We start from the raw sequence: 18,540 nt of genomic DNA, 5'->3' as shown, positions 1-18,540 counted from the left end.
CATGAGTTATCTGTGACACTACCTGTGGCTGATTAAGCTCTCACACACACTTTCACTTTTCCTGGTCCCATTAATAGGGGAGACCGGGGCACAACCTGACACATTTTAGTTTGGGCTGAATGTTAAAGTGTTTTATTCTAACATGCACATCTCTGCTACAAAGAGTTACTGTCTTTTTTAAACTTACCTTTCTTCTACAATTGCACTGAGCATACTGCAGAAGTAGTGGAGATGAAATGTTACAGCCTGCCCCATGGGTGGGGTTAATTGTAACAGGCAAAGGGTTCACTTGGTGGAAAAGTCTGTTTAACCCACTAGTTTGACCCACTGATTGCTGTCCTAGTTGCCACGGGTGTGCTGCAAGTATGAAACTCAAGCCATTTCATGTGGTATGGTTGTGGCAAGGAAACTTATTATACTTATGTGGAAGTCAGATGGTGCACCAGCATGTGATATGTGGATAAGAGAGCTGATGAAAGTATTGTTTTCCAAAAGGTTAAGGTTTTCTAATAAAAATAAGATTCAAATATTTGTCAGAATTTGGAGCCCTGTACTTGAGTATTTCAGGGGTGGTGAATTATGGTCTAACTAAATGACAGTATACCCTCTATCGCTGTGTATCCACCTTATTCCTAGCCCCAGCTAATACTCCACTCGTCTGTGTTAATGACGAAGTTCACACGTCTTTTTTTTAACTTCTGATTTATTAAAAACTGTTCTGAGCGAAACATGATGCTGAATTTAGCAGCAGACTTCAGTCCCTTTTTGTTCTGGTTACATGATCAACACACAGTTGCTGAAGACAAAAATCTAGCTTGTGCTGGTTGTTAGTCATTACAGACACCGACAGTGCAACATGTACCAGAGCTCCACAAAGACATTTTAGAAAATGCTAAGTTAACATTAGTTAAATATTTGTTAAAAAAAATAAATCAGTATTTGCTAAACTGAAAACAAATTACTTTCGTAGAGAACCATCGTTGGCAGAAGTTGTGCCCATAATTATTTCTACAGTAGTGGCCTCAGGAATAAGGTGGATATGTACTTTATATTAGTTGTGATGCTGAAGTCCTAGGACTTGTTTTTGTTTTTCGAACTATGAAGATATTTGTGACTGAGTTGCTAAAATGATGCACTGAGCATTTGTTTTGTATTGAACTTCCTGAAATAAAGGTTGAAAAACCACAATTAATTCCATCCAATTTTATCTATATACTATAAGTCTCCATCTACATCAGAGGAAGGATAGTTATCCGTACAGGTATCCATCTGTTAGTCTATCACCGTTATCCAGTGGTTTGACCAATAGATGTGCATAGATTGGGTAACCTAGATTATGAGATTATGAGAATGCCAAATCTTGTGTTAGAGCTGGTTATGATTTATCTGAACAATTTGTACGTAATGTAGGAGTGCATCAGGGGGATAATTTATCACCACTATTGTTTGCACTATATTTAAATGACTTTGAAAAATATGTGAGTCAATGGTATGATGGACTGAGAGTCTCATCCTACTCTCTAATGTGCTATGTGTGAGCTCAGTCCTGCGTGTTCTTTAATGAAGCAATAGGAGAAGATATTTGGTCTCAGTTAATGTAGTTTATTAAGCAGTAAAGGAATAAAATTACAGAGCTCTGGGTCTCAACTTCACGTCCCTGACGAACAACGAAGGTGTGTCAGTTCACGAAGTCTGACCTCCTGTCCTTTCCCTGACCCAGTATATTTGAGCGTAACAGAGTGTCATTGTGCACGCAAGGCGTTGTCCTCTTCTCATTGGCAGTTCCACTTCCTCCTTCACCACACCACGCCCCTGCCTCGTGTTAATCTGACTCCTTCCCGCTGGTGGTGGGGGCGTGGTTCCTGTTTTGAAAGACAAGAGAACAACACAACTCCCTACACGTGCTGTACCTTACTATCTGTATATCACTTTCTATTCTTTTTACCATATATGAAACTAATTATCTAAGCATTGCGGTATGTGCTCCTCAGACTTCATGTCTCTTCCTCTCCTGTACTTCTCCACTTCTGCAAAGCAAACACATTCAGATCAGCTGAAATCATCTCAGTATTCTCATTTTTCACACATCTAAAACTTATATATTGAAACACAACTTATAGTAAAACACATAACATCATTCTATTCCCAACAGGTACAACGGACTTCAACTTTTTTCAACTGAATGCCGCAATGTGATGAATGGTGAAATAGGGATATATTTGAAATTATATGTCCTGCTTTACGTGGATGATACGATTGTACTGGCAGAGACTGCTTCAGAATTACAGGCCGCATTAAATGCAGTTGCTTCTTATTGTAAAAACTGGTATTTAACTGTCAACACAGACAAAACAAAGGTTATTTTCTCTAGGGGGAAATTACAGATACTCCCAGAATTTAAGTTTGGTTCAGATAAATTAGAAGTTACTTTTGAGTATGACTATCTTGGAATGTTATTTAATTTTAATGGACGATTTGATAAAGCAATAGCTAAGCAAGTTAAACTAGCTAAAAGAGCTTTATTCTCCTTGGAAAACAGAGTTACTAGATTACAGTTACCTGTTGATATACAATGTGAGTTATTTGACCAGCTTATAGTGCCTATTCTTTTATATGGAAGTGAAATCTGGGGATTTCATAAACTTGACCAAATTGAAATGCTTCACAGATCTTTCTTGAAACGTTTACTTAATGTTAATAAACGCACAGCAAATTGTATTATTTATGGAGAGTTTGGTCAAAATAGTTTAGATTTAAAGGTAAACATGAGAATGATTAACTTTTGGGTACATTTAATTAGTCATAATACAGCAAAAATCTCTTTGACTGTGTTTATTGTTTTCAAGACTTTGTATGATGACAATATTTTTCAGTGTAAATGGATTTCCAAAGTTAAAAATATTCTTGATGATTGTGGTTTATCGTACTTATGGCATGACGCTGGACGGATGAACCCTAAATATTTAAAATTAATGATTGAACGTAGATTATCTGATATGGAACTACAGAGATGGCATGAGAAATTACAGAGTAACCCTTTATGTGATAGTTATAAATTGTTTAAAACTGATTTCACTTTTGAACCTTATCTGATTATGTTAAGACCTGCCAAAAGAGTTTGTTTGTCTAAGTTTCGGTGTGGAAATCATAAGTTACCTATCTCTGAGCGCAGGTATGATCGTGAAAATGTCCCGGAAATGTACTCTTTGTTTGACTGGCAATCGAGGAGACGAATATCATTATGTACTTGTGTGTTCTTTTTTTGATAAAGAGAGAAGAGAGTTGGTCGGACAGTTCTATAGAGCAAATCCAAATATTTATAAGTTTCAGAAGTTAATGTCATCTCGAAGTGTAAAGGTCTTGTAAAATTTGTTGAAACTTTGAAAGAAAATCTTGAATAGTTTCTCTTGATTTGCTTTGACTTGTATGTATGTACACAAATTCTGTTTTATTTATTTTGCTGTGCATTGGCTACCGCCTGTCCTGATTTGTTAGTTATTTTTTGTTGTCTGCCCCTTATACCCCGGGGAGGGGTCAAAAGGAATAAATGAAATGAAATGAAATGAAAGATCCACATGTCAAAATATGAGTTTTGAATGTATGAACATTGACAAGACTGTGAAACTGTTTGTCAATAAGATACCTGACAAATTAAAAATATAAAGTATATCTCATTCAGTTGAGGACATTGGTTTTAACTGAACATCAGTTAGCCTAGCCTAGCTAACACTTGCTGGGAGTTGGTTACATAGTTCAAAATTGTGCTGTTTTAGGCAGCAAGAGAGTTACTAAGATGATATATGGTTGGATTCAGTGGCTTACATAGACAGCTCAGTAATCGAAAAACAAGTATGACATTACTTATGTTGGTTTAAAACTCTCTTTGTTACTGAACTGCGCTGAAACACGTCCAATCTCCGTGGAATTTTGCGGGTCACTGTTTGGTGGTACTGTGGTCAACTGGCCAGAAGCATGAAAGGATTGACCCTGTGTAACCACATAAAAAGTCCATGTTCCAGTTTACCCCATGGTAGGTTGTGCCTTGCGCTCCCCTATTCACCTGGAAGCCATTTTTAATTTATAAAGACAGCGCACATTCTGTAAATGTGCCAGTGTTAGCCAGCTGGCTAAATTTCATGTTAGTTCAAACAGACATGCAAGCAACATGTAACTGAAGCAGGAGTTAGCACCATCTGACTTAACATTGCCTGTGCTTTTAAGCAAAGTCTCAGCTGAGCTGTGACGTAGCTGCCACCAGAGGCTGATACATCAGCACTGTCATAAAGTTTCCACAGACTCATCATTGTAAAGCTGCACAGACAGGATTTTCTAGACAGTTAGATAGTTGTAAATATAAAGTGCAGCCAGGAATTCTGTCCTGTTGATTGTCAGCTGATCAGAATGTGTGAGATCCACATTTCGTGTGTGAAAGTGTGTCATTTAAAAAGACACACTTTGTAATGACGTATATGTTTCAAAAGAGACAACTGAGCTGCTGGTCATACCCACCATCAGAACAACTCATCAAACTCCAACAATACTTGTCGATCACATTCCTTTTTACCTGAAGACATACAGTATATATGAATGACTGTGAATGCAAATAATATGCCATACAAAAAAACGAAAGCTTGTTCAACTGCTGCTAGTGTATATTCTTCTCAGAGCCCTGCAGCTTCTGCTTCCTGCAGCTAACTGTTGTGGCCTAGTTGTCTGGAGGTCCCCCATCAGACCGTAAACCATCTCCCACAATGGTTTAGACATGTTTACACATGCTTACATTACATTGTAAAATAAATTATGACACATCATAGCTTTCAGTCATGTGTTACAAGCCAGTTTCTACAGTTTCCCTTAGTCTTATCATCAGAAAGCTGCTTTTGTGTGTTTTAAGCATTGGCCTATTCTAATAACCTGTGTAACAGAGTAAGCTGTGACCATCATGGGATCATGGTAGATGCCAGAGGTGAGGACTCGAGTCACTTGGCCTGGACTCGAGTCAGACTCAAGTCACAAATTTGGACTCAACTTGACAAAATCACAAAACACTTGCAGCTCAATTTGGACTTTAACACGAATGACTTGTGACTTTACTTGGACTTGAGCCTTTTGACTTGAAAATACTTGACACCTTTGGCCAAACCTAAAGATTAAGATGTATGTAGTTTAAAAATTATTTTCGCTTGAATCCCTGAATCAGCTTTTATTAAAACTACTGACTCCCAGCTAGCTGACGCTTAATTCCCCAGATCCACTTTGCTTTAATGAGTTAAACAGCATCCAATCAAGTTGCAGGAGAGGACCATGAGGAGCTAACGTTACGTTTCTGAGTGCCAGCTGGAAAAAAATGATACCAAAGATAATTTTGTTGACTATCAAAAACTAGGCAGAGGTCAACAAAAAATGAATTTCAATATGCAAGACATGTAAATGCAGAATATAAAAGGTATTCATGAGTTTTGTAAATTTAATATATTATTATTCTGTTGTTACATTTGGTGAAGAGCGCATTATGACTTCTTTAGGACATGACACTCAAAGTTTAAGACTTGGAACTTGTGTGCAAAGACTTCGGAATTAATTGTGACTTGCAAAACACTTACTTGGTCCCACCTCTGGTAATGCTTAAACAAAGTGCCACACAAGTAGTGGCATAAGTAGAGTCTAAGCTAACGTTAGCCACTAAAAGCTACTGGTCACACAAGACCAAGGAAGACTCCAGCTGCAAAAACCCTGCTTGTAAATTGAATAAAATTAAATAGTAGTATATGTTCTGTTGCTTTGAATTCATTTCATTTTTCATTTGTGAGAGAAAGACCATGTTACATCTTCCTTCAAAAATTACATAGCGTCACTTTAACATGAAATTCAATCCACTAGGGCTGAGGACAAAGCCTTAAATGTTCTTTCCAGCTAACTGCATGTCACAGAGATTCACACAGACAGGCTGACACTTCATGAACCCACAGTGCTTCTCACGTTTGACACTTTCTTTAGATAAAACAGGATATGTCATGGTGAGCAGCTTGCCTGACCACAAAGAGATTCCACTACTGTACACAGGCCTCCTATACACTATGCTCAAACTCAGTGACATGTGGTTTGGGGGTGTCTGAATGTGTGATGGGGCCATGCAGCACCTGCACTCACTGGAAGTACAAGTCGGACAAGTTTTGAACCCTTTGACTTTCCTCACAGACGATATAACTCCAGGAATATAAATGCAAACTAACAAAACCAGTTATATGTCTGAAAGAGTTTTAATGTGAGATGAGGGTGCAGAATCTGCAGCATATTTTTGCAAGGCTCGGAAAAGAAGAAAACGGGCCTGAATGTACTAAAATAATGATTTAACTTTATTATATTATCCTTGTTTTTAGTCTGTCTCTCCATATAAACATAGTGATAAAATTTTCATGTTTAAATTGGCAATAACAATTTTAATTTTACAGTAAAAACTATCTGGATTTAAAACTGATAACCAGCTGGGAGAAGGAATTAAAGGTAGTTATATCTCCAGACATGTGGGTGGACATGCGTAATAATATACGTAAAAGACTACAAGTTCATTAATTTGGAGAGAATATTCTTGAAAAAATTTTTTTTACCACCTGGTATCCAAGTCAAGTACTCGAGGGAGAGAGCACCACGCTGTTGGCGAAAATGTGGGGAGGTAGCAGCCAACCATACACACGTATTCTGTTCCTGTCCGGTTTTCCATCAAAATTGGGAATAAGGGAAGTGATAGACTGCATTTTCAGTGCTCACTAAATGCACACAACAGCTACTCTCTCAACAAAATTTTAAGTATCCGAGTAGCCGCACTGAAACAGATAAAAAAATTGGTTGAAACCGGAGGCACCACACCTGAGCAAATGGAAGGATACATTAACAAGATCTATAAAATGTAGGTGATAAAAAAACGGCAGTAGGAATCTAGCTAAAAGATTTGATGCAAGATGGAACAGAATTCATGGGGCGTCGGTGGCTTGGTGGTAGAGCGGGCGCCCCATGTGCAGGGCTGTTGCCGCAGTGGCCCGGGTTCGGGTCGGGCCTGTGGCCCCTTTGCTGCATGTCATCCCCTCTCTCTCCCCCTTTCACACTTGGCTGTCCTATCCATTAAAGGCAAAAAATGCCCAAAAAATATCGTGAAAAAAAGAAAAAGAAAAAAAAAAGATGGAACAGAATTCAGGAAACGGGTATTACACAATAGTAATAAGGTAGGGGGAAATGAGGGGAGAAGGAAGACGAGAAGGGATGAAAGAAAAGACAGGAAAAAGAGAGGAAAGAAATTTACTTTTTCTAGGATATCTCTTGAACCAAACTTTTTATTTTTATTTTATGTAAGTCTTTATTTACCTGGTGGAAATTATTATTATTTTTTTTTATTTTTAAAGATTATTTTTTGGGCCTTTTGCCTTTAATGAACAGGACAGAGTGAAATGGGGTGAGAGAGAGTCGAGCCTGCGACCGCTGCGACAAGGCATCACCTCTGTACATGGGGCGCCAGTACTATCCACTACGCGACCGACGCCCCCGTAAATGATTATTTTTAAAGCATTTTAGTTTTTTTCCATTTTATTTACTACACTTGATTATTTATTGCGACAATCCCATGTATGTATGCCAGAATGTATGCATGTATATGTAATTTATAGTACTGTCATTTCTATTTTGTTATTATAGCTACTTTATTATTGTTTTGTTTGGTTTGTTTTGCTTGTTTTTGTTATTTGAGACGTTAGGATCATGGAGTGGGAGGACTGTACAGTGGCTATTGTAAATACAACACTTTCTTTTTCCTTTTCTTTCTATAAAAAGTAGCCAAACTACTGTAAGAAACTTTAATTTTGACAAATAAAGATTATAAAAAATAACAAAAAAATATTTGTTTTAATTGCTCACTCAGTCAGTGACAGGCTTTTACTTTGATACAACTGTCTGTAACTTCCAGGTTTTACAAACACTGCATGTTTTTCTTGACAGATGTTTTCCCCAAACAAACTGCATCAAAGACAAAAGCACACACAAGGACAGAAGCATCCCCCTTTTTTATATTTTATTATCTTTTCTCAGTGCAATCACTCAGTCCCTTGAAGCATAAAACAGTCCCCACCGTTGGTCTCCGCTGTTGGATCGTTCCAGTTTTTCTCTCCATCCATTTACTATTGCAAAGTAGTCCTCTTCAGAGAATTCCTGCAGGGGAGAGGAGGCAGGTATGATGAGCAGTCATACAGAGAATTAAAAGAGGAATTTATGTTCAGTTGGGGTTATTAAGTTGACATATTGTGCATGCTAACCTGAATGAACTCATTCTTGATGGTCTCAGCTCTTTGCAGCTCCGTCTTTATCACCTGGATGAACTGAGCTGTCCGGTCTTCTGCCCGAACCTTGCAGAAACCTGCTTCCTCAAGGAACTACAGGGGAAGAGACAGAGGGGGTGAAGAGGAGTGGGAACAGCACCACCAGCTGATGGTTCATCAGCAACACATCCACAAAGCACACAGTCACAGCATTTATGCATTTGGGCTGTCTGTGCAGAGGACTTTGACTTTTTAGGAGTTAACCAATATGTGAATCTGGTTTCACAACATCATCTCTTCTTTGGGCACGATAAAGCAGCAAAACTTTAACAGTCTTAATCTGTCTGGTATGAAGACACATATTTAAACATGAGCAGCTTGTTTATGTAACCTTTAACAGCAGAGTTCTTAGTAACTTGAGATTTTGGCTTTGTTTCCTTGTGTACACAGGCCAAACATTCAAATACAGGTCATACCTGTAATACTGTGAATTTTAGCTCATATAACTTGTTGCCTTTTTTTTAATTTCTTTTAGGCCATTTTTAAGCATTCATTAGAAAGCCGAGGGTACAGCGACAGGAAACAAGGAGAGAGAGAATGAAAAATGTGTGTTTATTTTACACAGACTTTATAATAAAGATGGATGACATGACAACATCTTGATTACCCTCTGGCGGTTGGTACACACACAGTCCATACACCCCACCCCCTTCCATGTTGGCAGATGGGACATGAGCCAAACTAAACGATCAAAGTACACATCACATAAATTTTCCGTTTGTGGCTGGTCAGATGTTGGGAACACCATCTGCACTGTGCAGACTCTGGCTCCAAATTACATCACTAGAACAAGATGGCAGTGGCTATTTAGGCTTCATTTTTGCACAGTGGTAGGAAGCAGAAACATATGGTCAACAGGCCTCGTTACACACACAGGGTTTCACCCAGGGGTGGTGCCTATTGTCCTGCATCACACACACACAGTGTTCACTTGTTGGATAAGCTAGCAAAACTGTAACCTTAAAGTTGTTTATTAATCTAATCTTTGTCTTAACACCAAGATTAAACCTACAAGCGACTTCACGCCCGACTATCCTCAAACAGAGACGAGTTTTTATTTCTTTTGTGATCACTGATTTACAAAGATGGACTTAGATTTTTACTCCTTGTACTGCTGGCATGGCTGCAACTGTAACTAGACCTCCTTGCTGACTTTTTTAAATTACTTTTACTTGACTATCAATGTCCACATACTGTAGGTGTGACACCACAAGTTTATATAATGGATGGTACAGTGTGCGTACAGACACTGCAGTGCACTCAGCAAGACTCCATGTTGCCATGTTTTGATTCATATTGGTAAAGAGGACCAAAGGGTTGAAGTTCCCACAGGACAGTGTAGTCCTTACACATTCTATTACATAATTAGGCTCTGCTGTATATTTACCTTGCCATACTGTGATGGTGTATAGAGGATGTAGCCTCTCTGTTTGACGTAGGCCTCGAACACCGGTGTCCAGGGCTTCTCCCCGCAGCAGTAATCACTGATAAGCAGCTTGCCCCCTGGCTTTAACCATGACTGGACACAAAAGAATAATAATGCAGTGAAGTTAGAGCAGAAAGTCACATAAAAGGCACTAGTTTCCCAAAGAAATATGGATAAGACATAAAATTGTTGTTTTCATGTTTTGTTAGATTTGCCACATTTCTACAGATGTCTGAAATCAAAGAAATGATTTAATGCTGCTGTTTAAAGTATGAGAAGATGCTCACATGGAAGCGTTTGAAGAGCGCCAGTTTGTCAGCTATGTGCAGGATTGTGTCTCTGCTGTAGATCACGTCAAAGGAAGCTTCTGGGAACGACCTCTTAGTGGCATCAGCCACCTCAAACTGGACCTGAAAAAAACAAAACAAAACATCAAAGTGGAAATAGACATGTTTTTAGCTTTAACTTTTTCATTATAAAGCAAATGTTGGTAAGCTTCATGTTCACTATACAACTCTGTCAGACACCAGGTATGATCTCCTGTGAAAATGAAGGCCCAAAAGAAAGAGCGTCAGCTATTGTTTGATCGAAATGAGAAGAGAATGGAACATTTATTTTCCCTGGTAGCTATCGGTGGCTATCCCAAAGAGATCCAATACAAGTTCTTTGCAGTAACTATCTACCATAGAAGAAATGGCAGTCCGTTGAACAACTAAAGTCACTGCGGTAGTTGTCAGGCTATGAGGAAAATGGAAAGCATGACTATTCAAGCCATTATCTGTAGTATTTATCATAGAGGAACATTAAGACATACTGATGGCAGCTTCTCAGCGATCGCCCTATCCATGGCGATGTTCACCATGTTGTCTGACAAGTCCAGGCCAAGCACCTCCACTCCAAACGTCTGCAAAGTAACAGAATCATTGCCATCAGCACAGTTCTTCCAATCATTAGAAATCCCTTTATCATCATTAGTATCACATTAACTATGGCAGATTCTTTGGCTCGTACCTTTGCCATGTAGAAATCTCCTCCACCAATGCCACAGCCAACATCGAGAACCTTCTGTCCGGGCTTCAGGTTCAGCAGGTCCACAAACTCCTGTCAGCACAGAACAAGGTTCATTCTTTAGTTCCAAATTATACACCTACACATTTCTGTCTTTTAGTGTTCAGTATCATCATTGTTGTGGTATTAGGGATGACTAGGATGAATATATTGAGAGTTAATTTCAATATTTATTTTATTTTGTTCATGACACACACATCATATGAGTCATGTCTCACAGTGCTTAGTCATGGAAATATGTGTATAATGACACTGAATGAAACACAAAGGCCTGAAAGTCTGTTTGACACAGGTTCACTCATGTGGCATGGAGAGCAGGTGCATAACAGAGAAGCAATGAAGCTTCCTTAACAAAAAGATAACAGAAACTTTTAAAGAGGAACAGAGGAAGCAGGAGGGGAGAGGAGTATCCTCTGATAAAGCTGCTATGATAAAGGCTGGTTCTGTTGCTGCTGAAGGTCATTTGTAGCATTTGTTTGAAAGCAGGACTTATGAGTCTACAGCCACACTTTCAACCTTGTGAAGCTTGACATAAGGCATTTATTGCTGAGCTTGCTTTTCACTTCACATGCTTTGTTTTTTCCTTCCAGAACACATTTATTGATTCCTCCCAGCTAATGTCTTGGTGTTTGCCAGACTGTATTCCTACCTTGGTGGTGCTGGGCCCTCCTGTGCTGACGTAACCAGCCCCGAACATCTTCTCGTAGCGCAGGATGCCGCGGTTGGTGTACTGCTGGTTGTCCAGGAACTGCTGGAAGCTGGTGAATTTGCTCTGAGTGCTGGAGGAGCGGAGGACCTTCTCTAGAAGCCAGCAGATCTGGTTCGGGTTGTTTTTCATCTGAAAAAAGGACGAGGACAGAAAGGATGGAGACGGGGCAGGGAGAGGAGGGGAAAGAGGAGAGGATTAACTCTGCATCCTCTCTCCAACATCATACACTGCTATGTCTTTTTAGTTTATACTTAAAGTTTCACTACAAGACTTAAATGACTCTACCTCAACGTAGGCCTTAACTTTCTTTTTCAACACAGTGTCGTAACCAAAGTTTTGGCCCTCCTGTGGCCCCTCCACTTGTACTGATGCCACCAGCTGGCTGTATTGTGCCTCAGTGCGGTAGCAGGTGGGGTTGAAATCCCTCTTGGAGTCACCTTGGTAGAAATATATGAGTTAAAATGAATCATTCTCCTTATCATTTGTGTTAAGAGAAAGATTTTGGCTGCTGTGGCTGACAATTTATAATCAACTGAGCCAGATTCAATTTTTATCAATGTTTCAATCATGATTATTGATGTGGATGTTTTATTGTTAGCTCAGTACCTGACCGGTGGTTACAGGACTCTCTGAAGAAAAGAAAGCCACCGGGCCGCAGCCAGCTCAGAGTCTTCTTCAGAAAACACTGCAGCTCCTCGTCGGTCAGGTACATCAGCAGCCAGTTGGAGAAGACGAAGTCAATACTGAGGGAAACAACGAATGGATACCTTAAAATATCATAAAATGCCAAATTTCATACGTCATTTGTCGAGGCATTTCCATAAGAGCCACAAATGTCAACCTCATGTTTGTCTACAACAACAGTCAGGGGATCACCATAGTCAGTATGATTCAACGCCTGTGGACAGTTACTGAATCAACTTGCAATCCATCCAAAAGTTGTTGAGATTTTTCAGTCTGGACCAAAGTGGTGGGCCGACCACATAACCAGTGCTGCCATCCCTGTAGCAATACTCTACTAAAACCTAAAGATATAAAGTGTCTCAACAAATATCTTAACACACCTGTTTTCAGGGATTTCCAGCTTTGTGACGTCAGCTTGAATGAAAGTAGCGTTGCTATGGTGACCGTTTTCTTGCTTGTTCTTCTCCACAAAGCTCTCCATGAAGTCCACAGCCGTCACATGGCTGGCCTTCGTCACCAGGTGGCTGGTGAAGCGGCTGTAGAGACACGAAAGTATAAATCTTCACAACAAGCCAAATGTTAGGATACACAGGAGGGCACTCCAGGCACTCCCAAAATATAAAAACAAGGAAGAAGGTATTAAAAAACCTTTAATGAAGTGGCTAAATCTTAAAAGAGCCAACATGTTTCGTAAGGGCTTTAAAACAAACAACAAAGGTATGGCCCCACTTATAAAGAAGCAGGAACCAATCAGAGGCCATCACATGACCCAGATAATGACATGGCAGGTGAAACAAATACAAAATAATGAAAAAATAGCAAGTTAATAAAAAACATGGAGTACCATGAGATGTGTTACCCAGAAAACTGTATTAAGACATTTTAAAGCTTTCTAAGGACCTGCAGGCACCCTGTTTTTTTTTAATGTTCCAACATAATCTCATACCTGAAATGGAAAACTGCCATCTGCTACATGCTCCTAAATTAAACAGAGACTTTCCCATTCTCTCCCAGCCACCTCTACTCCCCATCCATTACGGATGATTCTTCTGATATTTTGAAAAGGAATGGCGCAGGAAATATAGAAACCCTTTTCATAGATGACATATTTCCTACCTTTTAACATCTTTAACTTCTTTTCCCAGCTTGCCTGGAGAAACACCCATAGAGTCTCTGTTTTCATTCTGAGCCCTCCTAAAGGGTTGCAGTATCTTTTATGTATCAGGTTTTTCAAATTTTACAAGGCCACTCGAATATCTGAGGTCTTTATGAGAGATCGACCTTGGAGGTGGCTGCAATTGCGGAGCAGTGGGGAAGAGCCCTCGAGGGGCACCACACAACCTCAATCTGTGTCCGGCGTGGCTGTATTCAATTTAAGGTGCGGCATCGCCTTAAATTCTCAAAAGTCAAACTCTCTAAAATGCTCCCAGATGTTGATTCCACTTGTGACAGGCGCAGACTGTCTCCTGCATCCTTAGCACCATCACTCTAGCTGTGTCCGAATTTGAACTCCAAAACACTATCGGATATTCTTAAAATGAAAACGCACCCAGATCCTTTGACAGCTAGCACAGCAGTAGAAGGAAATAAGAATCTTTCAGGATCCAAACTCAAAAAAAAATTGTCACTTAATTCCAGAATTCCAGTGGTTGAGGGAAATGATGCAACATCTCAAGCTTGAAAAACTAAGATTCTCATTAAATGGCTCTTCTGTTAAATTTATTAGAATCTGGAATCTATTTTTGGAATATATAAAAGCTAGACTCTAAACCCCCACCTTGTTGATAACTCCATGTCATGTAAGTCACATTTACTTATGTATTTATACATCTTGCTGTAGCTGATCATAATAAGACAGGCCTTGATTATTATCTTCTGCTCCTTCAACGGTTCTGTATGTATGTAGGTATCTATGTGTGTGTATCTGTGCATATGTATACATGGGTATGTGCTTTTGTATTCAACGGTATTTTCTTTTGTAATGCTCTATAGCAGTTTAGAAACAATAAAAATATGTTTAAAAAAAGTCTTGCCCACACATATCCACCACCACAGACAGCCTAATGCAGCTGTACGCTCACCCGATGCCAGCTCCCAGCTCCAGCATTCTGGCTCCATCCAGGCAGGGCAGCATGGACAGGATCTCGGGCAGCTCGTGTCGGGTCAGCTCCTTGGCACGAGAGTCCAGCATCATCTCCTCCACTGTGGCGGCCTTGGAGTGCTCCTTCCAAAACTCTGTCATGTTGGTGCGAGCTGTGAAGCACAAGAGTGTCCAGATTAGATCAGCAAAAGAACTGTGAGACACAAATAAACAAACTATAACAATATTTGTTATTACAGAGGGATGATGACTAAGAAGACGATTCCTTTTACTTTATTACTTTATGAAATCTCTTTTTTTTAAGCAGGAATATTCCCATTGAGGCTGAATATCTCTTTTGCAAGGGAGCCCTGGCCAAGACAGCCATGTAAAAGTTTCACGTAAGAACAAACAGACTAAAAACACAACAGCATAAAAACTTCACATTCAAAAACAGCCAGTTGTGTATAACTCTTATACCGCTTGTTCGAACAAAAAGGGAACACGACAACTACTGCATCTAGAATATGTGGCAAAGTTCAAGTACCCCTGCCTGTCAATCATCTATAACACTGTCCAAAAAACAAAAACAAGCATTCAATATGCTCATCTCATCACTTATATCTGACATAAAATATGCAACCAAACAGTTTTTTAAAGACAAAACAGAGTCATCTTATTTTAAATATTCACACATACACATTAATTAAATTTAAAAGTGACATTTACAGAGATGTGTGTTCATACATAACTTTTGACCTAAAATTCTCACAGACAGATTAACCATTAGTCAAAGCTGATTACAACATTCACTGATGTGGCACAACCACAGTTAAAATGCTGAGTAGATTTCCCCAGAATTCAGATTGCTCTATATCTAAGATGTTTTGCAGCTTTTGGAGGAGGCCTGAGGCTGTGCAGTATTTACATTTGTGACACAACAGGTTTTACTAGCTTAGTGAAAAAGATGCTATGCATAATGAGCTGTGGTAAACAAAACACTGATCTTGAACTTAAGGAGACGTAGTGATACCACAGTGTAGAAAGTTTACAGCGAGAAGTTTTGCACTCAAAATTGTACTTAAGTTAAGCGCAAAAGTAGTAGCATCAAAATTAACTTGAAGTACTACAAGTAAAAGTACTAATATTCCATATTATTATCATTATCATTATTATTATTGCTTCTGGTCAAGGTGAAGGTCGTTTTAATTACTTCATATACTGCTCGGCAGTTTCTGAATTTCTCCCCTGATGATCAATAAAGTTTCATTTTGCACTACAAATTACATCATAATCTATTTGTTGATTATATTTTATATTATTAATATGAAAAGTAACAAAAGCTGTCAGACAAATGTAGCTGAGTAAAAAGTGTCATATTTCCCTTTGAGATGTGGAGCAGAAGAATGAAGTAGCAGAAAATATAAATACTCAAGTACAAGTGCCTCAGATTTGTACCTATAGGTACAGTACCTGAGTAAACATACTTAGTTACTTTTCACCACTGATCACATGGTAACTGTAAATATAGCATCTACAACAACAACAACAAAAGCCCAAAATGTAATTTATCAACTTTAAAGAAAGCCTTTGGTTGGTAATATCTACCAGCAGATAACCTTCAGGACATGTTGCAATAATGTACTGGCAGTTAATAAAAACTGTGGTCACTATAGCCTGATATTAAAAGCAGCAACAACAAAAAATTACAGCATTATTTAACTTAAAAACACAACTTTTTTCTCCTCTTAACTTTCTCTGCTCTTCTATTGATCTACACTCAAAGACACCCCATAAATCATGCTTTTGCTTAGCTACCAGCAGCACCGCATATTGTGGTCACTAACCTCCAATCCTCCAGTAAAAAGATGATAACTGAGGTAAATATGTCTTCATAGTCCGCTGCCTGGTTACACACTAAACACTAGAATAACTGCAGGTTAACATGCTACGGTGATCAACTGACAGCTGAAAAATCAGTCAAACCACTGACACATTCCTGCCCAGTGTTCACAGAGGGATTACTTCCACCAGCTGAGTGAACAATGTGCACAAAACAACGTGTGGCTGCTCCAACAAAGTCCAAACATCAGTGGCATCAGGCTTAAAGACACGAGTCTTCACTTCAGTAAAATAATCCACATCTACTCTGCTCATACCTTTTTCCATGGTGGTCTTTGGTTGATTTTAACTTATTGCAAAATGACTCAACAATTTCAGTGTAGTCTGGAAATTAAAGATCAATTATATGAGGGTTACTATGAGTAACACCTCTTTAACAGAGTGCAGGTTTCAGTGTGAGTGCGCTCTTTAAATAACGGGACGCGTGGAGGAGATGGTCGCCAGGTGGAAAACTGACCATTAGGATGTGCCCGACATGAGATGAGGGGAGGGGAGGGGAGGGGAGTGCTCCTGAATAATGAAATAGGAACAAGGGTCTGCGCACTATCAGAGGCACCTTTATGGACGTGGTTCCCCTGACAGCGTGCATGCATCATAAACCCCATTTAAAGCCCTGAGAGTGTTGTCAGCCACCAGATTAATCAGTATGTCAATGATGCAAACTCACGCTGGTTTATGTTGAATGGTGAAGTGGTGTGTGTCCCAGCGACAGTCTCCCCTCACCGGCTCACCGTGCCTCAGTTGTGCTGACAAGCAGGAAATGTCCCGTGGTATTCACTGATTGCGCAACATTGCCTCATGGTGCAGCTGGAAACCTGAGTGCTGTTAAGGTGGAGAGCGGTAAATACTGAGCAGCCCTGACAATACATGTTCAACTATATAACCTATCATGTTACAGTGACATTTTTAAAATAGACCTAAACAGGATAATGCAACACAACTGACTTATTTATCGCATTTATGTATATATCTTAGTTTGTTATAATGATCCTTGTCCTGTATTATGATTAGGACTCAAAATAAGGACATGTGTGTGAGAGGTGGCGCTGGCTTTATTTCCAGACTTTACTAATTTACACAATCCATATATGCAGGTTGTGACTGGAGAAGTACAAGTGTGTGGCAGCCACCACAATGTCTCCATATATTATACATATAATGATGTCTCTCACATTTGATTTCTACAATTTGGCTTTAATTCACCACCTCACCATCTGAGTCGCCAATTTCCCTCGTCTCCAAAATGTTTCCTTACAGATGCGAACATTCTCCCATCAAAGTTCTTCTTCATGAATCCCAATTTATACTTAGAAAGTGGGTACACAATGGTTACAAATGAGGCCCCTGGTCTGTTTGTTTCAGAGAGGAGGAGACCTCTGCGGATAATTTTGCGCCTGGTAAAAACCTCCTGAACAATGAAAGCTTAGGGAATCCTGAGCTGGAGTTCATGCTTGGCACATGGGAGAAGTTTCAGCTGGTTGCAATCTGCAGTCGTCACCACTAGGTGCCACTAAATCCCACACACTGTTCCTTTAAGTCTGCAGTATAAGTTATTAAAAAAGTTAATAAAATATCTAAAGTTACAGAGATAAATAAAGTCATTAAAACAGAGCCATGAGTTTTTCTAATAAGCCATCAGGAAAATTAGAAAGTCAGTTATAGATATTAAGAAGTCGTCATTCATAATGACGTTTCACAAAATTTCATCAAGTCTTTTCAATATTTTCTTAATGACATTACTACTTAAAGGTACACTATGCAGGACTGTAAATTACTGCGGGTGTGAAAGTTAAGTCAACCCCAGATTCACTCTCGTTTGGCATTTGGCCTCAGTGTATTTGTGTTTATTTGGCCTTGTGTCTTATGGATGCTTGCTGTTTACAGTCTGGCACCTGGTCTACCTTAAGTCTCAAAATCACCTGAGGCCATGAGACTACACGCCCATAAACATCCCCAACACAGAAAATAAGAAGACAATAATACAGGCATACGGCTCAGTCTCTGCCAACAGAAAAAAAATACACCACCACTAGGGGTGTAATACTCGAATTCCTACTGAACCGTTCAGCGCGAGGCTGTCAGTTCGGTGTGCATTACGCACGGAATGATACCGTGAACTAACCTATTACATTTGGAAACTAAAATATACAGCTTTAACGGTGTTGCTAAAATATTCTCATTGCCACTGCCTCAACAAGGCAGCCGGAAACATGTCTGTCCCTCCCAACCCCAAACCAAAATATCCTACTGCAGTCAAACACACTGGGAGGCAGCTACCTGAGCTAGCTTACTGCAACATGGTTAGTAT

At 39.4% G+C, this 18,540-nt stretch overlaps 1 protein-coding gene across 2 annotated transcripts; it reads right to left on the bottom strand.

The window, feature by feature from the left end:
• Positions 1-8,044: 8,044 nt before the first annotated feature.
• pmt (phosphoethanolamine methyltransferase) lies at positions 8,045-16,636 on the bottom strand. Of its 2 annotated transcripts, none has more exons than XM_033621264.2 (12): positions 16,490-16,636; positions 14,332-14,503; positions 12,631-12,786; positions 12,173-12,309; positions 11,852-12,003; positions 11,507-11,695; positions 10,801-10,890; positions 10,604-10,693; positions 10,077-10,199; positions 9,751-9,882; positions 8,301-8,417; positions 8,045-8,196 (listed from the first exon to the last, which is right to left on the bottom strand). In XM_033621264.2, exons 1-12 carry the CDS (start codon positions 16,497-16,499, stop codon positions 8,086-8,088), a joined length of 1,479 nt encoding a protein of 492 aa, XP_033477155.2. In that variant the 5' UTR covers positions 16,500-16,636; the 3' UTR covers positions 8,045-8,085. The 2 variants fall into 2 exon arrangements, with proteins under 2 accessions (XP_033477155.2, XP_033477076.2); XM_033621185.2 differs by lacking the exon at positions 16,490-16,636 and adding an exon at positions 16,178-16,321.
• Between the last annotated feature and the right edge of the window lie 1,904 nt (positions 16,637-18,540).

This window comes from Epinephelus lanceolatus, chromosome 7, assembly GCF_041903045.1.
Source record: "Epinephelus lanceolatus isolate andai-2023 chromosome 7, ASM4190304v1, whole genome shotgun sequence".
Taxonomy (NCBI): domain Eukaryota; kingdom Metazoa; phylum Chordata; class Actinopteri; order Perciformes; family Serranidae; genus Epinephelus; species Epinephelus lanceolatus.
Note: the sequence above shows the minus strand (reverse complement) of the source record. Positions and strands in the feature narration are given on the sequence as shown.

Bases quoted from the DNA above. Each gene is read 5' to 3' on its own strand.
- pmt (XM_033621185.2), bottom strand. From the start codon at position 16,226: ATGAAGACATATTTACCTCAGTTATCATCTTTTTACTGGAGGATTGGA. The intron at 14,504-16,177 runs GTTAGTGACCAC...TGTGCTTCACAG, and splicing joins TTTTTACTGGAGGATTGGAG to CTCGCACCAACATGACAGAG. The intron at 12,787-14,331 runs GTGAGCGTACAG...GTGTCTCTACAG, and splicing joins GAGCTGGGAGCTGGCATCGG to CCGCTTCACCAGCCACCTGG.